Raw genomic sequence first — 20550 nt, forward strand, 5'->3', positions numbered from 1 at the left:
CTTCAGTCTATTATTTTCTTTTTTTTTTAAATTTATTTATTTATGATAGTCACAGAGAGAGAGAGAGAGAGGCAGAGACACAGGCAGAGGGAGAAGCAGGCTCCATGCACCAGGAGCCCGACGTGGGATTCGATCCCGGGTCCCCAGGATCACGCCCTGGGCCAAAGGCAGGCGCCAAACCGCTGCGCCACCCAGGGATCCCTTCGGCCTATTATTTTCTGACACTAGTCACATCTTGGGTTATCTGGCCCGCAGACCACGGCGGCAGCCACCTCTTAGGATTTGGACAGAACACTGACCACTTTACAACCGAGCGCTGAGTGATGAAGCTTCTAGGGATGGAACCTGAGAAAGTGCTCGGTTTCCGGTCCGCACGGAAGACCCAGCAGAAACACAGACTTCGGTAAAGCGAGAGAGCCGTGGGTGGCGAGGAAGAAGCCCCCGGCCGCAGCACAACCAAACCCCCTGTGAGCGGTGGGCAGAGTGAGGAAGAACATCGGGAAAAGCAAAGGGAACCCGGACTCGTGGGTTGTCAGACTCACTCCCGGGGGCTCTGGGCCAAGCCCTCCTGCGTGAGCAGAGGGAACACGTAAGTGCACGCCTGTGGACCCTGAGATGCTCGTGGTGACAGATGGCCAGGCACTTGCTGGGCAGACCATGTGCTCTCTGTCCGCACACGCGCACCACCGTGCAGGCTCCTCCCATGTGCTGGAGGGGGTCTGTCTCCCAGCTCCAGAGCCTGTGCTCCAGCCACAGACTAAGTCAGAGGTGATGTGTCTGAGCCCCAAGCAGAGCTCCCTGGCATCTCCCGTTCCCACTCATGCCCTGAGGCCTGGGCTGCCCCCTGAGGATGACAGTGCGTGGACAGAGACCCCACGAGGACAAGGTGAGGATGCCTCACTGACTGGCCTGGACAATGAGGCAGTAGGAGCTTCGGCACTGCTCCCGGGAAAGAAGCACACGTGCCAGTTGATCAGCGTGTTAGCAAGAGCACTGTGGATTCCTGCACTGCCATCGGTGGAACTTGCCAGAAAACCGGTCAACTGATTGCCAAACAGTTCCTTGAGGAAGGGGCTGCTCATCAGTGTCGGGATCTGCTTCCTGCAGCATTGGGATCTGCTCTTGAAAATCGCTCAGGGCATACACAGGACCCATGTGTGGGTATTCCACACCTGTGAGAGCTCGAAGGCCCATCTTGACACTGTTCTAGGCCAGGACTGGGACCCCGAGCACCCACCCCGCACCACAGTAACCATGGCCTGGACTTGACGCCACATCCTCCATTCAAGAGAGGCCTAAAGCCTGGGGTATCTACAGAAAAGCACCTCGTGCTAAATGAGCCATGCAAAACTTTAAGAACATGGCCCAGACCAACCCCAGGACCACAGGTGTGCAAGCCCTGGCTCCAGTTATATGTTTCTGAAGTTAACAAAACAACAAAAAATTATACAAAAGAGCATGGTTCTATTTTCGTCATCATACGATGAGCACTTCACCTTTCCTCCAGTGGCTGCTGGGAAACTTCCCTCTGAATCAGGGGCAGGGGACCTGCCTTCTCTTGTGGAGGCACCGCCAAGGTTCAGGGGATGAGAAGTGGAGTCCCTCTGACAGAGCTGGTGTTCAGACCCCTGTTGGGATCCTTGTCATAATACTGTCACCCTAACATCACAGGGCAGGGGGATCTCAGGGAGAAGCAAACGGCCCTGCAGGCAGCACACCGGACGTGGCTCTCAACAGGGACGGTTTTGGGGAACATTCCATTCCAACCACCTCTGGAAGTTGTATGGACCCTCTTGTCCAACAGAAGCTAAAATCCACTGTATAAAAACAGCTTCGAGGCTGGGGATGCTAAGTGAAACAGCCCTAAAGCTCAGGCTATCCTGTAGAAGGGCACCTGGCTCACGCCCAGCTAGGCAGCCCACAGACCAGGTCCCTGAACCCACGAGGCCCAGGAGCGCGGGGCAGAGCGCAAGACGCCTGGGTGCGTGTCCTGCCCCCCGTTCTGGGCTGCTTGGGATGGGACAGTCCTCGGCTGTGACCGGCATGCTGGGACGGTTCATGCCCTTCCACTTCTGTTTTGCTCCCGAGTCAAGGAGAAAGCCCAGGAGAGGCACGAGCCTGCCCTCACACGCTTTCTGCCGAGGGCAGCTGGTGTGTGGCCTGGAGCCTCCAGCGGGGCTGGACCGGCCGCAGATCAGCATACAGCCAGCATCTGTCACATGCTTACCGCCAGGGAGCAGCTCACGTTCAGAATCCAGGATCTGGGGGATCTCATGATGGGGCTCACGCCCTCTCTCATTACCCTAGGCCCCATGGTGGCTCTAAGCAGCGCCCCATACGCAACACACCACAATTTCCAAATTAAAATGTATGAATAGTCACACAAAGCAGGACAAACAGCCACAGATAACTTTGCATCAGCTCAGAAACGACTTTGCTGCCAAGTCAGTTTTGGCACCAAACTCCCAAAAAATCAAATTGTTTTTCAAGCGCATTTTGGATTTTGCAGTTGAAGAAAGGGACTGGGACTGTGTGCTATCCCCATGACTCCTTCCTCAGACTGAAACAGGAGCAGAGAGAGGTTCAGGAACGGAACCGGGCCCAGGGCCGCCAAGGGGGCAGTAAGCGGCCAGGACGGGACGACACTGGACGGTTCAGCTCTGGGCCCATGTGCTCTTCCTCCCGTCTTGGCAAGCAAAGACCAGAATGTGAGGGAATGCGGTGGGAGGAGAGCTGGCCCCGAGAAGGTTCCAGAGGGCAGAGTGACACAGCCAGGTCAGGGTCTCAGAAGGTCAGAGAGAAAGAGCAAAGCCCTCGAGAAATGTGGAAGTGAATCTGCCAGGAAGTCATCTCGGCTGTGCTCCGGGGACATGGGATGACATGGGGTTAACTGAAAGAGGTCACCTGAGGAACTGGGCTTTGGGAGGCCGCCCAGGCGGCTTTGCAGCAAAGGCTCCTGGTCAGCATTGCCCTGCTGAGGCTGGGGGAGGCTACCTGGGCCACAAGCCCTCCAGAGGGTGACAGCTGCACCTCGGCTGGTGGCTGCCCTCCTTGGCCACACGAATGTCCGTCCACATGCTGCCCTGTTAGTTGTGGGCACGGCTCGCCCTGCCTCTGACCTCAGCCACCAGCCATGCCTGCAGGTGCCAGTAGTGGCTCCAAGCCATGGTTCTCATGGACCACCAGCTCTGAGAATGGCCGCGGCAAAGCAGGAGCCCCTAGATGGCACGTAACCAAGCCGTCTGGGTCATGTGCCCTCCCTGCGCAAGCAACTGCTGCTCTGACAAGCACACTGGTGTGCGGGTACCCTGGGGAGAAGAAGTGCACTGGCCCTATGCCCATGAGAACAAAGACAAGGATGGAATCGCCACCCATGGCTTCGGCTGAGAGCAGTGGCAGTGGACGCGGAAACCAAAGGGCCTCCTGGTTGACCGTCCAGATGGGTCCTGGAAAATGCGTCCTGGAAAAATATGAGGTTGTTTCCAAATAGCCAACAATGGATACTTTTTAATTTAATTGCTATGTTGTTGATTTTTCTATTAAAAAAATGTTTGGGTGATGCAAAAAGACGACAGCCTAACACCAAGAGGTGGGGACTGCGAGGGCCCTTCGGAGCCATGCCCGCCTACTCCCGTGTCCTGTACACCTTACATGTGAGGTCTCCTTCATTTCTGCCACTCCCTGCGGGGCCCGCGTGCCGCACGTCCCCACGCCCCAGCTTCAGTACACGGGGGTCTGCCTGCTGTGAGAGCCCTTCCCTGCTTCCTTTGAGGCGGGCCTCATCCTTGCCGGGCAGACCTTGTGTGAGTCCCAGGAGTCGAGCCCTACAAAGCCGCAGGCGGCCAACATCCCATTGGGAGTGGTGCCCGTGGAGCTGAGGACGGTGGAGAGGCTGGGCTGCCCTAGCCTGGAAGCACCTGCTGACACTGTAGGCCCCAGAGGCCCTGAGCCTCTCCCCTCAGCTCTTACCTGCAGAACCCAGCACACAGCGGGGCCTTGAGCAAAGTTCCCTGCCTGACCCTCCTGGTGTGTGGCGGGAGCAGATTCACCTGCCTTGTCTCCGAGACGGACAGAACACACCACGCTGGTCCCGTCGTGCCAAGCCCAAACTCCTCTTTCTGGCTGCGGAGACCTACAGTCCGGCCCCCTCCACTCCTGACGTTGCCCGAGGACCCCTCGCCTTCTCTTCTGTCTGGAGGACAAGATGTGGTCCCGGGCCTAGGAAGATGCTACTGGACACGACCTCACTGGGAATGTCACTCCTGTGGGTGACAGTCTCATGCCCTGCTCCTTCAGAGAAGGCACAGCCCTCGTCCGGAGCAGACATCTATCTGGTGGCCTGCCTGGCAAATCCTCCCTCCCCTGAGTGTTTGGATAGGCCGCAGAGCATTTAAACCAATAACCGACTGAACTGCCGACGTTTACAGATTGGTGAATCCCAGCCTCTCCTCACGCTCGGCAAGGGCTGTGTCCCCAGGGCAGCCGGCCGTGGGCACTGTGCAGGCCCCTGGCTCCCCCGGCGCCCCCAGACAAGACAGCAGGCGCCAGTGGGCCTCAAACCCGCTTCTTTTCTGTTCCCTGCCTCCCAACACCGCGGCCACACTTACTTATCATACGCCTCTCGCCTCCTGCCTTCGGGACTGACCGAGGTATTAAGCTGGTACCTGCCGCCACTGATCTTTTACTCTCTGTGGCCAGACCTAAGGGCCGCGGGGGGCTCTGGGAGGCAGCACCCGCACACTCGGCCAGGTTGGCCCCGAACCTGAGCCATGGCCCAGGAGTACAGGCTCTCGCAGATCCTGAAGACAAGGCTCCAGGAAGGGCACAGGGGCGAGGGCTGGGGTGGGGGACGCCGGAGTACGGCTGCGCTCTCAGGCGGCAGGTCACGTGTCTGCTCCCGCTGCTGGATTTATTTATTTATTTATTTATTTATGATTTTATTTCTTTATTCATGAGAGGGAGAGAGAGGCAGAGACACAGGCAGAGGGAGAAGCAGGCCCCGTGCAGGGAGCCCGATGTGGGACTGGATCCCGGGACCCCAGGATCAGGCCCTGGGCTGAAGGCGGCGCTAAACCGCGGAGCCACCTGGGCTGCCCTGGTTTAGTTTCATACAAAAGTTCACAAAATAAGAAGTTAAGCGATGCCCTTCGACAACCCCTGACATCCTTCAGGCAAAGGCTTCGTGAAATTTGTTTGCTGTTTGAAGGCTGGGTGACCGGGGTCTAGCACGAGAGCGAGCGCTTGGCGACCTCACCTCTTCCCGTCAGGCTGCCGCAGCCTCTCCGTCCGGCACAGAGGGCACAGAGGGCTCCCTCCGAGCTAGCTCAGCCTGGGCCGCACCCCCAGTTTACACCATACACCAACCTCAGCAGGCTGGCGCCGGTGCACAAGATCCCTCTTAACAGGTGAAATGCTGCTCCCGATGCGTATCTGAATACAGATTTGAAATAGATCTTGCGCCCTCTGGCAACCAGCCTGAGCCCCTCTCCACGAAGAGGACTAGAACCACACTTGCTGGCTTCTTGAAAATGCATTTTAGGCTTCTGCGGCGAGCTCCCACCCTGCGCTTGATTAAGTCTCGTCGACACCATCAAGCAGACAAAACAAAGCCGGGTGTGACAGCCACGTCTAGCGCACTTTTTAAAGTGTGTTAGAAAACACAACCTTCTCCCCGTGTGAAATCTAAAGTGTTCTTTTCTTTTCTTTTTTTTTTTTTTTTAAACATCCTTTGTGAAACCAACGTTGAGATGTTGGAATCGGGATAAACCCTAGACTTAGCTCTGCGTGTGCTGCGGCACCGCGTCTGCGAGCAGAGCTGACGTGACCCTGTCGGCGGTGGGACGCTTATTTGCAAATGTCAGGAGGGATCGCTTGCTGGAAGCTCTGTGAGATAAGGAAGCCAAACTGCTTCTGTCCTCACGTTCAGACACTCACTGGCCGCTTAGAGAGCTCGGAAATCGAGCTATGAAATAAATAGCTGTTGAGTTTGGAGAGATGAAACTAAAGTCCCTTTACCAGGGTGGAGACACTACTGTCTGACCTAAAAGCTTGGCTGGCGTTGATTCCAGAGATCCAGAATGTGGTTCAAAGCAATAGACCTTTGTTTGGAGAAGAGACAAGTAACTACTACAAAGTCTCCCTGTCCTGATATTGCTTTGGCTGGTAGGTGCTGCTGCGGAGAGGGAAGGCATTAGTGGTTAGGCCCCCTTTGCTGCTGCGGTCGGCCCCCCGGGGGCCGGGGGGGTTAGCGCACCAGGCAGCAGTGAAAACAGGTGAGCCGTGGTTGTAGCAAGGGAAACCGAAAGCTCTCTTGGATTAAGCATCTGCCACAGGAAATCCGAAACCTGAATTTTCAAATATTTGACTTGACTATGATTTTTTAAGTATAAATCCCTGTATTCCTGAATATGACATGTGCTTTAATAAAGACGCTGGTAGGTAGAACCTAATTTTCAAAGACTTAAAGAACAAGACTTGGGGCTAAGATTCTTCTTCACTGCTGCCTGACACAAGGCACGGGCTGCAGCGGTGCCTCTCCTGTGGTGACAGCAGGTCCAGAGCTCTGGCCGCGTGCCATGAACACACTCACTCTGGCGTATCCCTCCTTCAGCCTCTGTCACACTTCCAGGAGGCAGAGGGCCAATGAGCTCCGCTTGTCCGGAGGAGAAAACAGAGCTTGGAGACTCAGGCCAGGCCACACGCCCTGCACACAGTCCCTGGGGGTTCAACTGTAGGCAGACATGCACAGGCACACTCGGGACCCCCACATGCTTCCTCGAGGCCCTATGCACACACGTGCCCAGGCTGCGCCCACTCTCAGCTGCACCACCCTATATATTACTTTCAAATACACGTGTAGGTGCGTGCATATGCACGAGTACTCGGCTTATTCTGCACGTTGTTTGGAGGCATTGCAGTGATCAGATATGTGGCAATCTTCTGAAAACCAGTAGGTCGCTAGAAATAGAAGATTGTATCTGGGGGACCACCCGCTTTGGATCAGAAATCCAAGTAGCTCGGGAGTGACCTGACTTGTTCAAGGCCATGTCGCACGTTGGAGGCAGAATCAGGAACAGGCGCAGGTCTTGTGTTTGAGTTTCTGTTCTAGGTTTTTCTGAATCACGTGTCCACCCTTGTGGCCACAGCGGACACGCATCACACTTGGGGCTCCCATCATGCGAGGGGGACCACTGGGCACTGGTGAAAACATGGGAACCGCGGAGTCTCCAAGTGAAATGCTGATGAAAACCATTCCAGATAAGCTGATCACGGGGACCCCATCCTTACCTGAGGGTCTGAGAACAACAGCCCCGTGACCTCATGCTTCACCACGGCCACATTCCCGGGGATGTTCCTGGCCAGCACTGGGACTTCCAGATCCATCGCCTGAGGATATGAGAGAGAGAACACAGGTGGGCAGTCGTGATTAAGAGCTTCCCTGGAGAGAGGAGCCAATTTTCGGGGAAAATAACTTCTATGTCAGCCAGACCTCTGGCACTTTATGGAAAATACAGCTCGTCAAAGCGATATCCCAATCTAAACACTCCATTTTCAAAGTACATACTGCATTTTAATTACGTGCCGTTGCAAATTCTGGAAATCTCTATACTGCAAGACTTTGTCTGACATAATTACCGCAATGTCACAAAGAAACCCCCTCTCTCCAAGTGTTCGCTTGACACTTGTGCAGTGACAGTTTGGAGTACACATCATTAATTATCCTCATTACTCCCCCAATGAGTCATTTTCTCCCAGCACAAGCCTCGTGAATGGCACAGGAGGACCGAGCAGGTCTCTTTGGCACACAGACAAGAGTAAGAAGGAGCATGATTGATCATACCGATTATTCACTGAGCAGATTCCATTCCCAAAGGTCTGGGATCAGCATGTGGCAACTGCAGCCCAGCCCAAACTGGCATCGAGGTCTCGAAAAATGCCCAAGAGCATAGCGGGGAGAGTTGGCCTCACATCCCCGGCGAGGCAGCATCTCTTTGGTTCTCTTCCTACGTGTTGGGCAACCTGACCTGGAAGGGTCTATTTTGGCCTCCTATGTGGAGCCTCCTGGGGCCGCTTCTGCCTGGGAGACCACTCACCTCTCATGTGGCAGGTGCCCTTCAGCAGGTGAGAGGGACATTCCTTTGTAACTTGGCGTCCACAGGCAGGACTGGCTTACATCAACAGCTCATCAATAATCTCGCTTTTACTCTACTAAAGTATGTCTTGGGCACTCTGATTCTGTCTGTGGCATCTACTTTCATGTAATACAAATCTGGTCATGAAACGGTGACATTCGATTTTCAGAAATGTAAAGCTCCCCCACTGCAGCCACAGTGGGAAGCTCTATGACACTGAGGCCTTCCTATGGCAGGTACGCCAGCAACACCAGAGCACCCAGAGCACAGGGTGACACACAGCAGATGCTCAATAAATAGCGTGGAGCTGATGCCCCAGGAGCATCTATGGCAATGTCGTCCAGCGTGGCCATCTTAACCATCGGCTGCCGTCTTGGTAGGCTCCCTGGTTTCCTGGTTCTTCATCATCTATATCGTCCCAGTCTACTTTGAGTTTAAGATCCAGGCCCTAGAGAATGCGAGAGCTAGCAACACCTTTCCCTTTCAGCACGTCTCTGAGGCTATTCTGTTCCCACCATCGGGGAGAGTGGAAGAGCTGGCCTGATGACGGACTAGAGCCCCGTTGTCCTGCTCCTCCCCAGCCACCCATCCGCTTCCCCAGTGCAGTGGTGGGTCTCTCTCTGTCAGGCTCTCCTGTTGGTGTTGGGAAGGCATGGAAAGTCTCCAAGTCAGATTTTCCATTTTCATTTTGTAGGGTCAAGAGCAGAATCTTTAGTGGTTATTCACACTCAGGAACGAGGCACCTTGGTAGCAGAGGGGAAAAGTAACCCGAAATGGTCACATCCCAGCTCTAGAGTCACAAGTGCTTACGGACCCCTGGTTGGGTTCCCTGGGGTTCTGATACACTGCAGGAACAGTCTGGAGCCCTGGAAGATGGCACAGGGCCAGGGATCAAGAGGCCTTCCTTGGTCTGGAATTAAGATCTTGGTCTTATTATCTTTGCTCCGGGTTCACACAGTGGTTGTCAGCCTCTGAGTGCAGCACTTTCACTTGGAATGATGAGGAACCCTGCCTTGGCCCCTGTTCCACCCCACTCCACCCTACCCCACCCTGCTTTGCTCTGCCCATAGTCAGGCAACTGTGAAAGTTCCTCCCATAATCCTACTGTTCAGCTCAAGAACCAGTGAAGCAGCAAGTACACCGAGGGGGTCCTGGATATCTCACTGGGTCTTGGTTGCATCATTTGGGAATAAGGAACTAAACTCTCCTCTCCACAGCACATGAAAAATTCGATGTCATTTTGCACAAATACCATTATGTGGTTTGTGGCATAAGCTGACTAGCACATCCACTACATCAGTTACGAGGCCATAACATAATTATGGTGAGTGATGCTGTGAGTCATATGGCTTGTCTCTCTGCTTGTTACACGGTGCAGGTCGCTGGCTCGTTAAACTAGCACAACACACTGTGATTTCATTTCTAGACATTTGTCAGCTAACTGCCACACCCCCCATATGGATGAGACCTCTGGCATTGTCCTATCTCACCCACCATCTCAGGTCAGGGCAGAGCTCAGAAAGAGGGTGATTGGCATGTCAGGGCACATGGTGAGCCCCATTTCGTGTCCCTCCTCCAGGCGGCCCCCATAGCATTTTCATACTCCAATGGTACATTTGACCCCTGATTTGGGATAAGCACCAGAATATTTGAGAAGAATCTGTGGCAGACACAGATTGAGTGGAGCTATCTAGAAATGTAGATGTAGAGAGAGACAAATGTGGATTTATAAAAACAACGACCAGATCATCACAGGATTGGCTGATCCTGAGTGATAACAGAGTTTAAATTTCTGTCTCAGACAAAAAAGATCTTATCATCGCCTCTCCTATATAGACTCCCTTGTATATCCATTCAACCAGTGCCCATTGAGGACCCTTCCTACATGAAAGGCTGCACACCACTGAGCACTGTCCATTCACTGTCCACTTGTTGGACAAATATTTGTTATCAATCGGCAAACAGCAGGATGCAGGAGGCTTAGGCGATGGGACCCATTGAAGGTTGAAGGGGGATAATGATGTAGTATTGCCTAGTAGGGGGCACCTTGCTTGACTCAAAGGGCCATAAAGAGAAAACAACAAATCAACCAAAGGAAGAAGAAGGAAAGCAATCATAAACGCAGCAATTAAAGAAACAGAAAGCAAAAACAAAGGAAATGATATATCTAAATGCAGAGTCTTTGAAAAAAAGTCAATGAAATAAAGAAGTCACCAGCTACCCTGATCAGAAGAAAGGGGAAGGCAAAACAAAACAGAGCAAGGGGAAACAGATCACTGAAACACAGAAGAATTTTAAAGTCATGGGAGGCTATTCATAGAAATCTTTGCAAATAAATTTGAAAACCTAGCTGAAGTGGATAGTTACCAGGAAAAATACTTCTTTTCAAAAAAATTAACCCTGGTAGAAACAAATGCTTAAACAGATCAAATCCTATAGGAGAAACAGAAGTTATCGAGGAAACCATGTACAACAAAAGGATCATCTCAACGATGTCACAAGAGAATTCTACAAAATCATCAGACTGCATCATCCTAGTGCTGCAGGAACTGCTCCAGATCACAAAAAAGGAAAGAAACATTCCAAATAATTGTTATGAAACAAGTTCAACAATAAACGCAAGCATGCGACAGATGGCACAGGAAAGGAAGGCACAGGCCAATCTCATGTTTAAAGCTCTCCATAAAAATCCTAAAGAAAATAGTAGTAAACAGAATTCAGAAGCACATAAAAAAATCACGGAAACCAATCATTTCAGTCACTACATTATACGTGAATGGACTAAACACCACTCTCAAAAGGCAGAAATATTCAGACTTGGTAAAAAAAAAAAAAAAGCAAGACTCAACTGTATTCACTCCCTACAAGGGATACACTTTGGATTCAAAGACACAAGAATTTGAACGTAAAAGGAAGAAAAAATGTACCTGTAACCTGTAACCACAGAGCTGCCCTGGCTATATTTTTACATCAGACAAAATGGCCTTTAGGACAAGAACTGTTACTGGAGACAAAGAGGGGCATCCCATAATAATAAAAGGATCAATACATCAGGAAAACAAACATAAAAATCATAAGTGTGCACACACCTAGGACAGAACTCCACAATACCAGAAGCAAAAACTGACAGAATTGAAAGGAGAAATAGGCAATTTAATGATGATAAGTAGACATCTCAATACCCCACTCTCAATAACTGGTAGAACAAATGGACAGACACCATTCAGGAGACAGAAGGCCTGACAGCACCAACCAACTGACCTGGTATTTACAGGACACCCCCTGCCAATGGCTATAGGAGACATGTTCTTCCCAAGTATACATGGTTCCTTCTCCAGGACATATCATATGATGAATCCAAATAAATAAGACCCAATAAATATAGAAAGACTGAAATCACATAAAAGTATGTTCTTTGACCACATTTTTGGGAACCAGGGTATGGCTGTGGGATAAGGGAATATAAATATGGGACAGAGGAGGGTAAGGAAGACCCTGGGTAATAGGATTTAAATTTTAGGTATCCTATGAACACGTGTGTGTGGGGGGTGGTGGTGGGGGAGATGGAACAAGGAGGTGAGTATAGGTGAAGTGTATACAGCTACTCAGTATACCATTCTTTCAGTTCTTCTATGGGTCTTAAACTTTAAAAAAAATCAATAAATAATAATAATTTTCTTAAAGTGCAAGCCTGAAGCTATTGTGCCTGGGTCTGAATCCTGGTTCTTTTACACAGCTGACCCTTGAACAACAGGGCTTTGAACTGTGCAAGTCCACTTACACATGCATTTTTTTTGACAAATATGCTATAGGACTGTAAATTTTCCCCTCCTCATGATTTTCTTGACATTTTCCTTTTTTTCTAAATTACTTTAGAGTAAAAATACAGTATATACTACATACAACATACAAAGGATGTGTTCAGTGACCATTACATGTTATTAGTAAGGCTTCTGGTCAACACTAGGTTATTAGTACTTACATTTTGGGGGAGTCAAAAGTTAAATGCAGATTTTTGACTGCACAGGAGTTGGTGCCCCTAATCTCCACACTGGGTAAGGGTCAACTCCACTAGTTGTATGATCTCGAGTATATGTCATAATCTCTCAGCTGTTTGCCTGTTTCCCCTGATGTCAAATAGAGACTATAATAAAATCTCCTTCATTAAGGGTGGTGAGGAGGATTACCTAACAGTACTGAAGAATTTAGGCTCATTTCTGGGCATAGTTATCATTGCAGGTAAACCTGAGATTGTTGATGGTCTCTCTCCCTGAATCATTAAGATTCATAATGTAGTTTTAACTACATGTCCCAGAGCTCAAGACTGCATTCCACACCCCCATGATCCCAAATAAAAAAACAGGTGCCCTTAGAAACTAGGGAGCTGGAAAGAACAAAAATTAAAATTCTATTAAAGTTTGGGATAAAAATGATAGCATACAGAAGCACAGAAATAAATTTGGACCCTTTTCTTAGACTATACACAAAAATGAACTCAAAATGAATCATCAGCCGAAGGTAAGAGTTAAACCAAAAAAACTCCTAGAAGAAAACACAAGAGTAAATCTTTGAGTGCTTCAGTTAGGCAAGCTTTCTCAGATATGACACCCAAAGCAAAAACAACAGCAACACCAAAAAACAAACAAACAAACAAACAAACAAACAAACAAACAAACAAAAAAACCAGATACTCTGGACTTAATAAGAATTTTAAACTTTTGAACTTCAATGAAAATCATTAAGAAAGTGAAAAGACAACCCACGGAGTGGGAGAAAATATTTGTAAAGCATCTATCTGGTAAGGGACTTGTATCTATAATATATAAAGAACACTTACAACTCAATAATGAGAAAGGTAGCCCAATTTAAACACAAGCAAGAGATTTGAGAAGATGTTTCTTCAAGGAAGATACAAATAGAGCAATAAACATCTGAAAAGATGCTCAACATCATTTGTCTTTAGAGAATTATAAGTCAAATCCACAGCACATTATGACATCACACACCATATGGTGGCTATCACCAAATAGATGGTAACAAGTTGATGAGCGTATGGAGAAACTGGAGGCTCCACATGCCCTGATGTGGGATATGAGATGGTGAGGTCACCTTGGAATACAGTGTGGCTCTTCCTCAAAGGGTTCAACAGAGTTCCCATGGGATCCAGCAACTCCACTCCTGGGTGTAGACCCAAGAGAAATGGAACTATATGGTCAAGCAAACACTTGTGTGCAAATGTTCACAGCAGCATTATCCATCATGGCCAAGCAATGGACACAGCCCAAATGTCCATGAACCGGTGAGAAGATGTAGAAGTGCAGTGTATACGTGCAATGGCACGTTTACCAATACAAAGGAGGCCCTGACACGTCCTGCAACATGAAAACATTATGTTGGTGACAGAAGCAAGTCATAAAAGCCCACATGTTGTCGGATTCCCTTTATATGCAGTGTTGGAGGAGGTAAATCTGAGGTGTTTGCCTCAGGCTGGGCTTGGCATTGCCAGGGCACACTGGGAAAAAACAAGTGACTGCAGATGTGTCCAGGATTTCTTTCTGGGGTGATGAAAATTTCCTAAAATTGACAATGCTGATGGCTCACAACTTGGGAACATGCTAAAAGCTCCTGAATTGTACACTTTGAATGAATTCACACTTTAAACAAATGAATGCATGAAGACTTCCCACGTGAATTACATCTCAATAAAATTGTTGTATTCAAGAAGCATTTTAGAAAGACCTCTGAGGGATCCCTGGGTGGCGCAGCGGTTTGGCGCCTGCCTTTGGCCCAGGGCGCGATCCTGGAGACCCGGGATCGAATCCCACGTCGGGCTCCCGGTGCATGGAGCCTGCTTCTCTCTCTGCCTCTCTCTTGCTCTCTGTGACTATCATAAATAAATAAAATAAAATACCTCTGAATTTACTCAGAGTGTTGTGTCCTATAATCAAGAACAAAAGCCTCAAATAACGATTTATAAAACACATGCCCAAAGATTGTCTTTCAATAAATTTCCTTGCCGAGTAAGTGAATATTTCATTGCTAACTTTTTATTGCTACAGTACTAAATCAAATAAAATGCTATGTGTAAGGATGGTGATGTCATAGAACACTAATTAACGAGTTTTTCTTTATCTCAAAAACTTCTTTGTTTTCAGTCCCGTGATAAATTTTGTGCTTTTATCTTTCTGCGATACCTTGTCTTGGCTGTGTGGAAATAGCACTTATTGGAGATGGCCTTCATCAGGAACAGGTGAGGTCACGCAACTGGCATATTCTCAATGTGGTGAGCAGACCATATCTCCTGTAGGGTGGCTGCCGCATGTTTTCTATAAAGGTCACCACACCCATCCTGCAAGGAAGGTAGCTTGTCCTCAGGCAGAGCAACAACAGCCATGAACTGGGCCCGTGTGGGGTTCTGGTCGCTCCACTAGTACTCCTGTTGTTCCCTTCAGCAGATTCTCTTCCCACAGATCCTGTTGGGGGTGGCTTTTCTCATCATTCAGGGCTGAGTTCAAGTGCTCTCCTCCTGTTGCAGTAGTGTGCTAGGGAAACAGAGCACCACACACAGGGTGGCTTAAAGCACAAAATGCGCCGTCACAGTTCCAGAGGCCAGAAGTCTGAGAGCGAGGTTCAGGGTTCATTGCTTCCGAGGGTGTGGGAAACGATCTGGTCCAGGGATCCCTCCCTGGCTGGGAGATGCCATCTTCCCCCTGTGTCTATGCATGCTTATCTGTCCAAATCCCCTCTTCTCACTAGGACACCCAGCACGGTGGCTTGGGGTCCACCCTAATGACTCATCCTAACACGACTGCCTCTGTAGAGACTGACGGCAGCTTTAGGAGAGGTCCTGGGGGGGCGGGATGGTTAGGACCCTGATGCTCACAGCTCAGCCCCAAACACTCACCATTGACCACCACTCCCTCCCTGACAGCTGGCCGCCTTCCACCCTGTCCCCTTGCACCTCCTTGCTCATTTCTTGCCAAGAATTTGTTACTTTCTAAAGCCCTGCGTTCACTGACAGATTTTCTCACTTCCAGTTTCTAATTCCTTCTTTCTGCCCCAAACAAGGGCATACCTTCCCCACAAACCACGACTTTTATATGTCCTGCTCCTTGCTGTGTCCCCAGAGCATGGCCCAAGCCAGGGCACTTTGCACACCCAGCACACCTTGGTCAAATGAAAGGATGCCCAGGAATATATATCTGATTACTATTTCCATTACTATTACTATTTCAGCCAGACACCGGGGAAGATGTGCTCCGGTCGGCCGGGAGAGCTGCGATACCTTCTGGGTTGTGCTGGCCTACGGTGGGGTGGAGCAGAAGGTACGTAAGGGGACCCAATGGTTGTGTATTCACAAACAGGTAACCGTGAAGGCCCCTCTTCAGAAATACACTGTCGTTAGTAAAGGAAACGTCTTTAGAGGGAAGAAGCCGGTGGGAAGGCTGTTTTCATATGGTCAGGACATGGCATTCAGGAATCTGATGGTTGATTCTTAAGTTGCTTTCTCAGGGTGTGAAGTCACCTCCTTATAAACAAGCTGCCCTTAAGAAAGGCGAAGTCCAGGGCAGGACAGGGTGTGAAGTGGGTCCCGACAGAACCTGGACCAGCAGCGCGTCTTGTGCCAGACGGTGTTGGAGATGGGTGCGTGCACCCTGTGAGCACTTTCTGGAACACAGACGAGGCTAGTGCAAGACACGTGGGGAGGATAGCGGCGCAGACCTGGTCCCGGGTTTCAGGGACTCAGAGGTGCCCCATCTCTCCGTGCGTGAGCTCTCCTACCTGTCGTTGGTGGCTGAAAATCAGATTCCACTTGTAAAAGACCCTTGTAGCTAGTGCCCCCCTTTCTGCAGAGCTGCCAGAAAGGTCCCAAGACGCTGCCACCCCTCCACGTGCAGACCAGCCTGTAGAGCGCAGCTGCTAGGGCCCCTCCACCGAAGCTGGGGAGAGCGGGCCTCGAAGCGTGGGCACTGGCTGTCACCTGTATTTACGGAGGGGCTGCTGATGCACACCCTAGGTCAAAAGCCTCCGTGGCCTGGATTTTCTCATGCAGAGGTTTGCTTGTGTTTTCACAGCCTTGACTAGCGCGTGTTCAGGGCGGTGACCATGGCCTGTCGGGTGGGCACAAGGTGGGTCCGAGATCCCGCTGACACACACACACACTGGCTGCCCTGGATCTTACATCCCGCAGGTTAGAATGGTTCTCAGCACGGAGGCCCATTGTATTTGGGAAACCACTCTCAGATGCAAGAGACAATCTTGTGCCTTGAGAAGTACTTCATCTCCCTGCAGGTCCCTCCCCGCCACCCTCAACTAAATGCCAGTAACACCCTTTCCACTGTGACCACTCGGAGGGCCGTTCGCTTTTTTAGGGTGGGTTAGGCACAGCCCAGCCACACACACTCACTGTCACACTAGCCACAGTCAACACGGCGCATAGTCACAACTGTCCTTGGGGAGAGCCCTTCAGTGACTCTTCAGTCACTAGGGACTGGGCCTGGAAGCTAAGAGCCTGACAATTATCTTGTTACTCTTGGCCTTAGAATATGGCCTTCCCTCCCCATGGGCAGCAACGCTTTGACCGGGAGGGTAGCGTGCATGTGTGTGTATTTGTGCATGTATGTGTGTGTTCCAGGGTGGGGTGGAAGAGCCTAAGGACGGGGACTGAGGTGAGAAAATACTTCTCTGTGTTACTTCAATTTAATTCTACAGGGCGAAAAGGAAAAGACAGAGAAAGAGAAAAAAATAATAATTTTACAGGGCGTTCACCTCCATAACAAGCCCAAGCTGGAGACCGTGGATTCGCTGCCGGAATATTCACTCTACTGCCCACACATCCGGCTCAAGCTTGGTTTTCGGAGTTTATCAGTAAGAGATGTGTGTTAGCAAATGAGATTTTTATATACTTCCAAGAGAAAACAAAGCTGATTCTGGGAGGTCGAAAGATCTCTTCCTTCCAAAGCGATGCGTACTCATTCTGTGATTAACCACTTTGGCTATCTGAATGGATTCTAATGAAATGCACCCAGACCACTCCTCTAAAATCAGCTTTATTCAAAACCCTCAACCCAAAGGTTATTTTGGAGTTTTCCAAAGGAGCACAGCATCAACATCTAAGGCGGTCACATTTGGTAACAGCTGCCTTTCCTTTGAAGGAAATGAGATTTGACAGTAGTTCATCCGCTGTGAGATGCGCTGTGCGCCGGTGATGAAATCATGCCTGAATTCGACTTCGCTTTTTCTTGGGAACTTGAACAAGAAAATGTATATTTACATACAAAGGGCATTTGAGCACCCATCAAGGACTGGTGGGGTAAGAACGTGCCTTTCTAACGCCAGCGTGAGGCGCGAAAGCCCTGGCCCCCCGGGACCGAAGCCGCCGTTCCGGTCCCGTGGAGGTCCTGGCTCTGCCTGGGGACAACGGGTCATGGTCGTGCTGTGCGCTCTGAAAGCCCCCAGCGCTGGCGTCGAGGTTTGGTCATGCGGCTTCTACCCCTGCTCCCCGTATCGCTTTGGGTTTGGGATTTTGCTTTTTTGGAGGATGCACAAGAGAATATGAGGCACAGGACATCAGTCAGTTGTTCAGTTTAGGGAGGATTATTCTTTTGGCTGCTTTCATGATCTACCATGTTCTGTGAAGCTGAATTGTACCTTCTGCAAACAAGTTCAGTAAATCCAACTAGCGTCCAAAGCAAGAAGTGGGTACCGCAAATATGATAAAATGATGGCATGGCTCTAGGTGGGCATTTCTCACGCATTGAGAAAGAAGACGTGAACCCTGTCTCAGAGTCCTGGAGGCCCGATGGTCAATGTGCCCTTCTCTAGAGAAGGTTTTATGGTGAGCTAGTTCTTACGCACATCTACCAAGTGCAGGGCATATGTTGGAAGCTGGAAGCAACAGCACATGATGACATGTAGGCTGTGGCTTGTGACTGAATGTTACGAAGGAACTGCAGGAGTGAGGGCTGGTCTGGACAGTCCGGGACAAAGAGAGGCCATTCTGTGCTGAGCTCATTCTTGAAAAGGAGTCCAGCCCGTGATGAAGGAACAACAAAACGACAAAAAGCATGTGTCTTATGTTAGACACATGCTGACACCTCAAGCAGCTGTGCAAAGCAGCAGGTGTCCTGCTGAACTGCCCGGCCACACTGACGGCTCACATGACCAACGATGCACAGGGGTTCTGGGGCTGGGTTGAGCCCTTCCTTGGATGCCATGCCACGGCCAGCCAGGACTACCAGGGCAGAGGCGCCTTATGCCTGCCTGTCCCCGCAGAACAAGTGACTCGGCACTGGATGGCAGTACTGTGCTGCCTTGTGTGGAGGAAGTGATGCTCTGGGGTCAAATGCTAGATGAGGGTATCAGCTCTCCCCTCACAGCCCTGCCCACACCTCCCTGTGTACCTGTCACCCCCGCCCCATGCTGTCACCCCCATCCTCCCACATGCAGAAGTCCCACCCATTCTCATCCTGAGTTCTGGGATTATGGAGCATACTGAAAAGAAGGAGAAAAAAAAGATCAAGAAAGAGACTTCTTGCCAAAACACACTTTAACCCCATCTCCTGGGCAACCTCTTATAACCATGGTGCCCTTCCATCAAAGATGAGAGGTCACCTCTCTGACCTAGTTTTATTTTATTTTATAGCTGCCAAGGACAATTGGCAAAGAGAAATATAAGGATATTTTCTGAAGTCTCAGATAGAACTTAAAAATGATTTTCGAGGTCCGAAGGAGAGGCTGTTTTGCTTTCCACAGTGCTGAGGGGTGCACGAGTGGATTAACAAGGACACCCCCTTCATAGATGAGAGCAGGAGGGATGTGCTCCCTGATCCCACCTCCAGGACCCAGGCTGTGTAATTACCTCCAGAATTGCCGCAGACATGCCCTCGGAGACAGAGCTATTGAGCACGGCGAAGCAGTTCTTGAGCGCCGCGTGGAGGTCTTCCTGAGGCATCTCCCGGAGCAGCCTCACCCCAGGGGTCCTGAAACAGGGGCAGGGACAGTTTCTGCCACTGGGAATCTTATGGGGAGAGGGCTCCGGGGAGGACAGGCAACAGCTCCAGAGAAATTCTCCAGGAAAAGTCGGCATCACAGATAGCACAGTGGGTTTGACATGGAAAAAGCAGTGTGGGGATGAGGGGTCTCTCCCCTTCCCCACCCTGATGAGCCGCCAGCACCGTGAGTCATGCCTCCCAGGTATCAGAAGCCAAATATAAGTTTCTGGCCACTTTTTCTAATAATGCAACTTTTTTTCAAATGATTTTTTAAAAATAGTAATAGGGACAATAATTGAAATACAATAAACAGAAACAGAAATGTTAAAATAGAGATTGCAACGAGCACCCAGGTGCCTACTGCCCAAAACTGACATATCACGGAGGTTTTGTTTTATTTTTCTCACCCAGCAACACTGATTCATGTCCATCCAACACCCTTTTCCATCACTCATATAACTGCTTATAGTTTTACCTGCGAGCACTCAGGATCTATAAGCAATAATAGAAAGATGCCTGCTTATCTATGGGGATGAAATCAGGACTTCTCAGTGCCCTTTGCTGATAGGCATGACCAGTGACACGGAGGAGTCATTCTGGGGGATCGATCATGAGGATATCACCTGAAAGGGGGCTGGCCCAAATGGGAGGTGACCCTTTTGGCTCCTGCTCTTTCCCATCTCCCCATTGAAAACTCAGGATGTGCTGGCAGAGCTCTGTGGCCACTTGTCACCCTCAGGACGGAAGCCACAGGCAGAGGATGGCTGGACTGAGGCTGAGGACCCATCTCCCCAAAGTCATACTTGGTCCCAGGCCAACCACATATGGTTGTTTCTTTTGTGAGCAATTAGCCACCACATGTTCAAGCCTGTGTTCTGGAGCCTCTGCTACTGGCAGGCAAAGGCACCATGGTTTCCCTTGGTTCTACCAAGCACTTGATATTTTAGGTCTTTTCGGTTTTTGCCAATGTGATCAGTGGGAATTATAATTTCAAAGTGGCTTGCATCAGCATTTCCCTGAGTGAGCAAGGCTGGGCATCGCCACTCCTGCAGGGATTGCTTACACTACCAGCACAGTATCCTTCCTGTCAAGTGGGGGTAAGTACAACACCTGAATCTCCTAGGACCATGGGGAGCTCACAGGAGGTAGCATTCGGGAATACTAGGAACAGAGCCTGGGCACGGTGAGTGCTGCACAAACATTCGAGTGGGATTGGCCACTGGGTTTTCCTCTCCTGCAAAATGCTGGCTCGCTCCCTCCACGTACCTCTTTACTTTGGCTTTTACTTCCCTTGTAAACACTGGGTCGACCTGAAAAGAGACAAAGGCAGATTTTAGCAAAAGCCCGGGATGAGCCTAAGTCTCAAGAGAACTGCATATCACGGCAACAGAGCCAGACTCCACAACTCAGAAAGGAAAAAAATC

At 50.1% G+C, this 20550-nt stretch overlaps 1 protein-coding gene across 6 annotated transcripts in view; it reads right to left on the reverse strand.

The window, feature by feature from the left end:
* GLT1D1 (glycosyltransferase 1 domain containing 1) overlaps positions 1–20550 on the reverse strand; it is an 89466-nt gene that overhangs the window by 1458 nt on the left and 67458 nt on the right. For 3 of the 6 annotated variants that reach the window (XM_072722660.1, XM_072722664.1, XM_026017135.2), the window contains 3 exons: positions 20393–20436; positions 18994–19114; positions 7288–7386 (listed from right to left, as the gene is read on the reverse strand). In XM_072722660.1, the coding sequence (XP_072578761.1) occupies positions 7288–7386; positions 18994–19114; positions 20393–20436 (264 nt within the window). Of the gene's footprint in view, positions 1–5693; positions 7198–7287; positions 7387–17166; positions 17382–18993; positions 19115–20392; positions 20437–20550 lie in introns of those variants that run through there. The other 3 variants (XM_072722661.1, XM_072722663.1, XM_072722662.1) reach the window with 3 other exon arrangements.

The sequence above is a fragment of the Vulpes vulpes genome, chromosome 10 (genome assembly GCF_048418805.1).
Source record: "Vulpes vulpes isolate BD-2025 chromosome 10, VulVul3, whole genome shotgun sequence".
Taxonomy (NCBI): Eukaryota; Metazoa; Chordata; class Mammalia; order Carnivora; family Canidae; genus Vulpes; species Vulpes vulpes.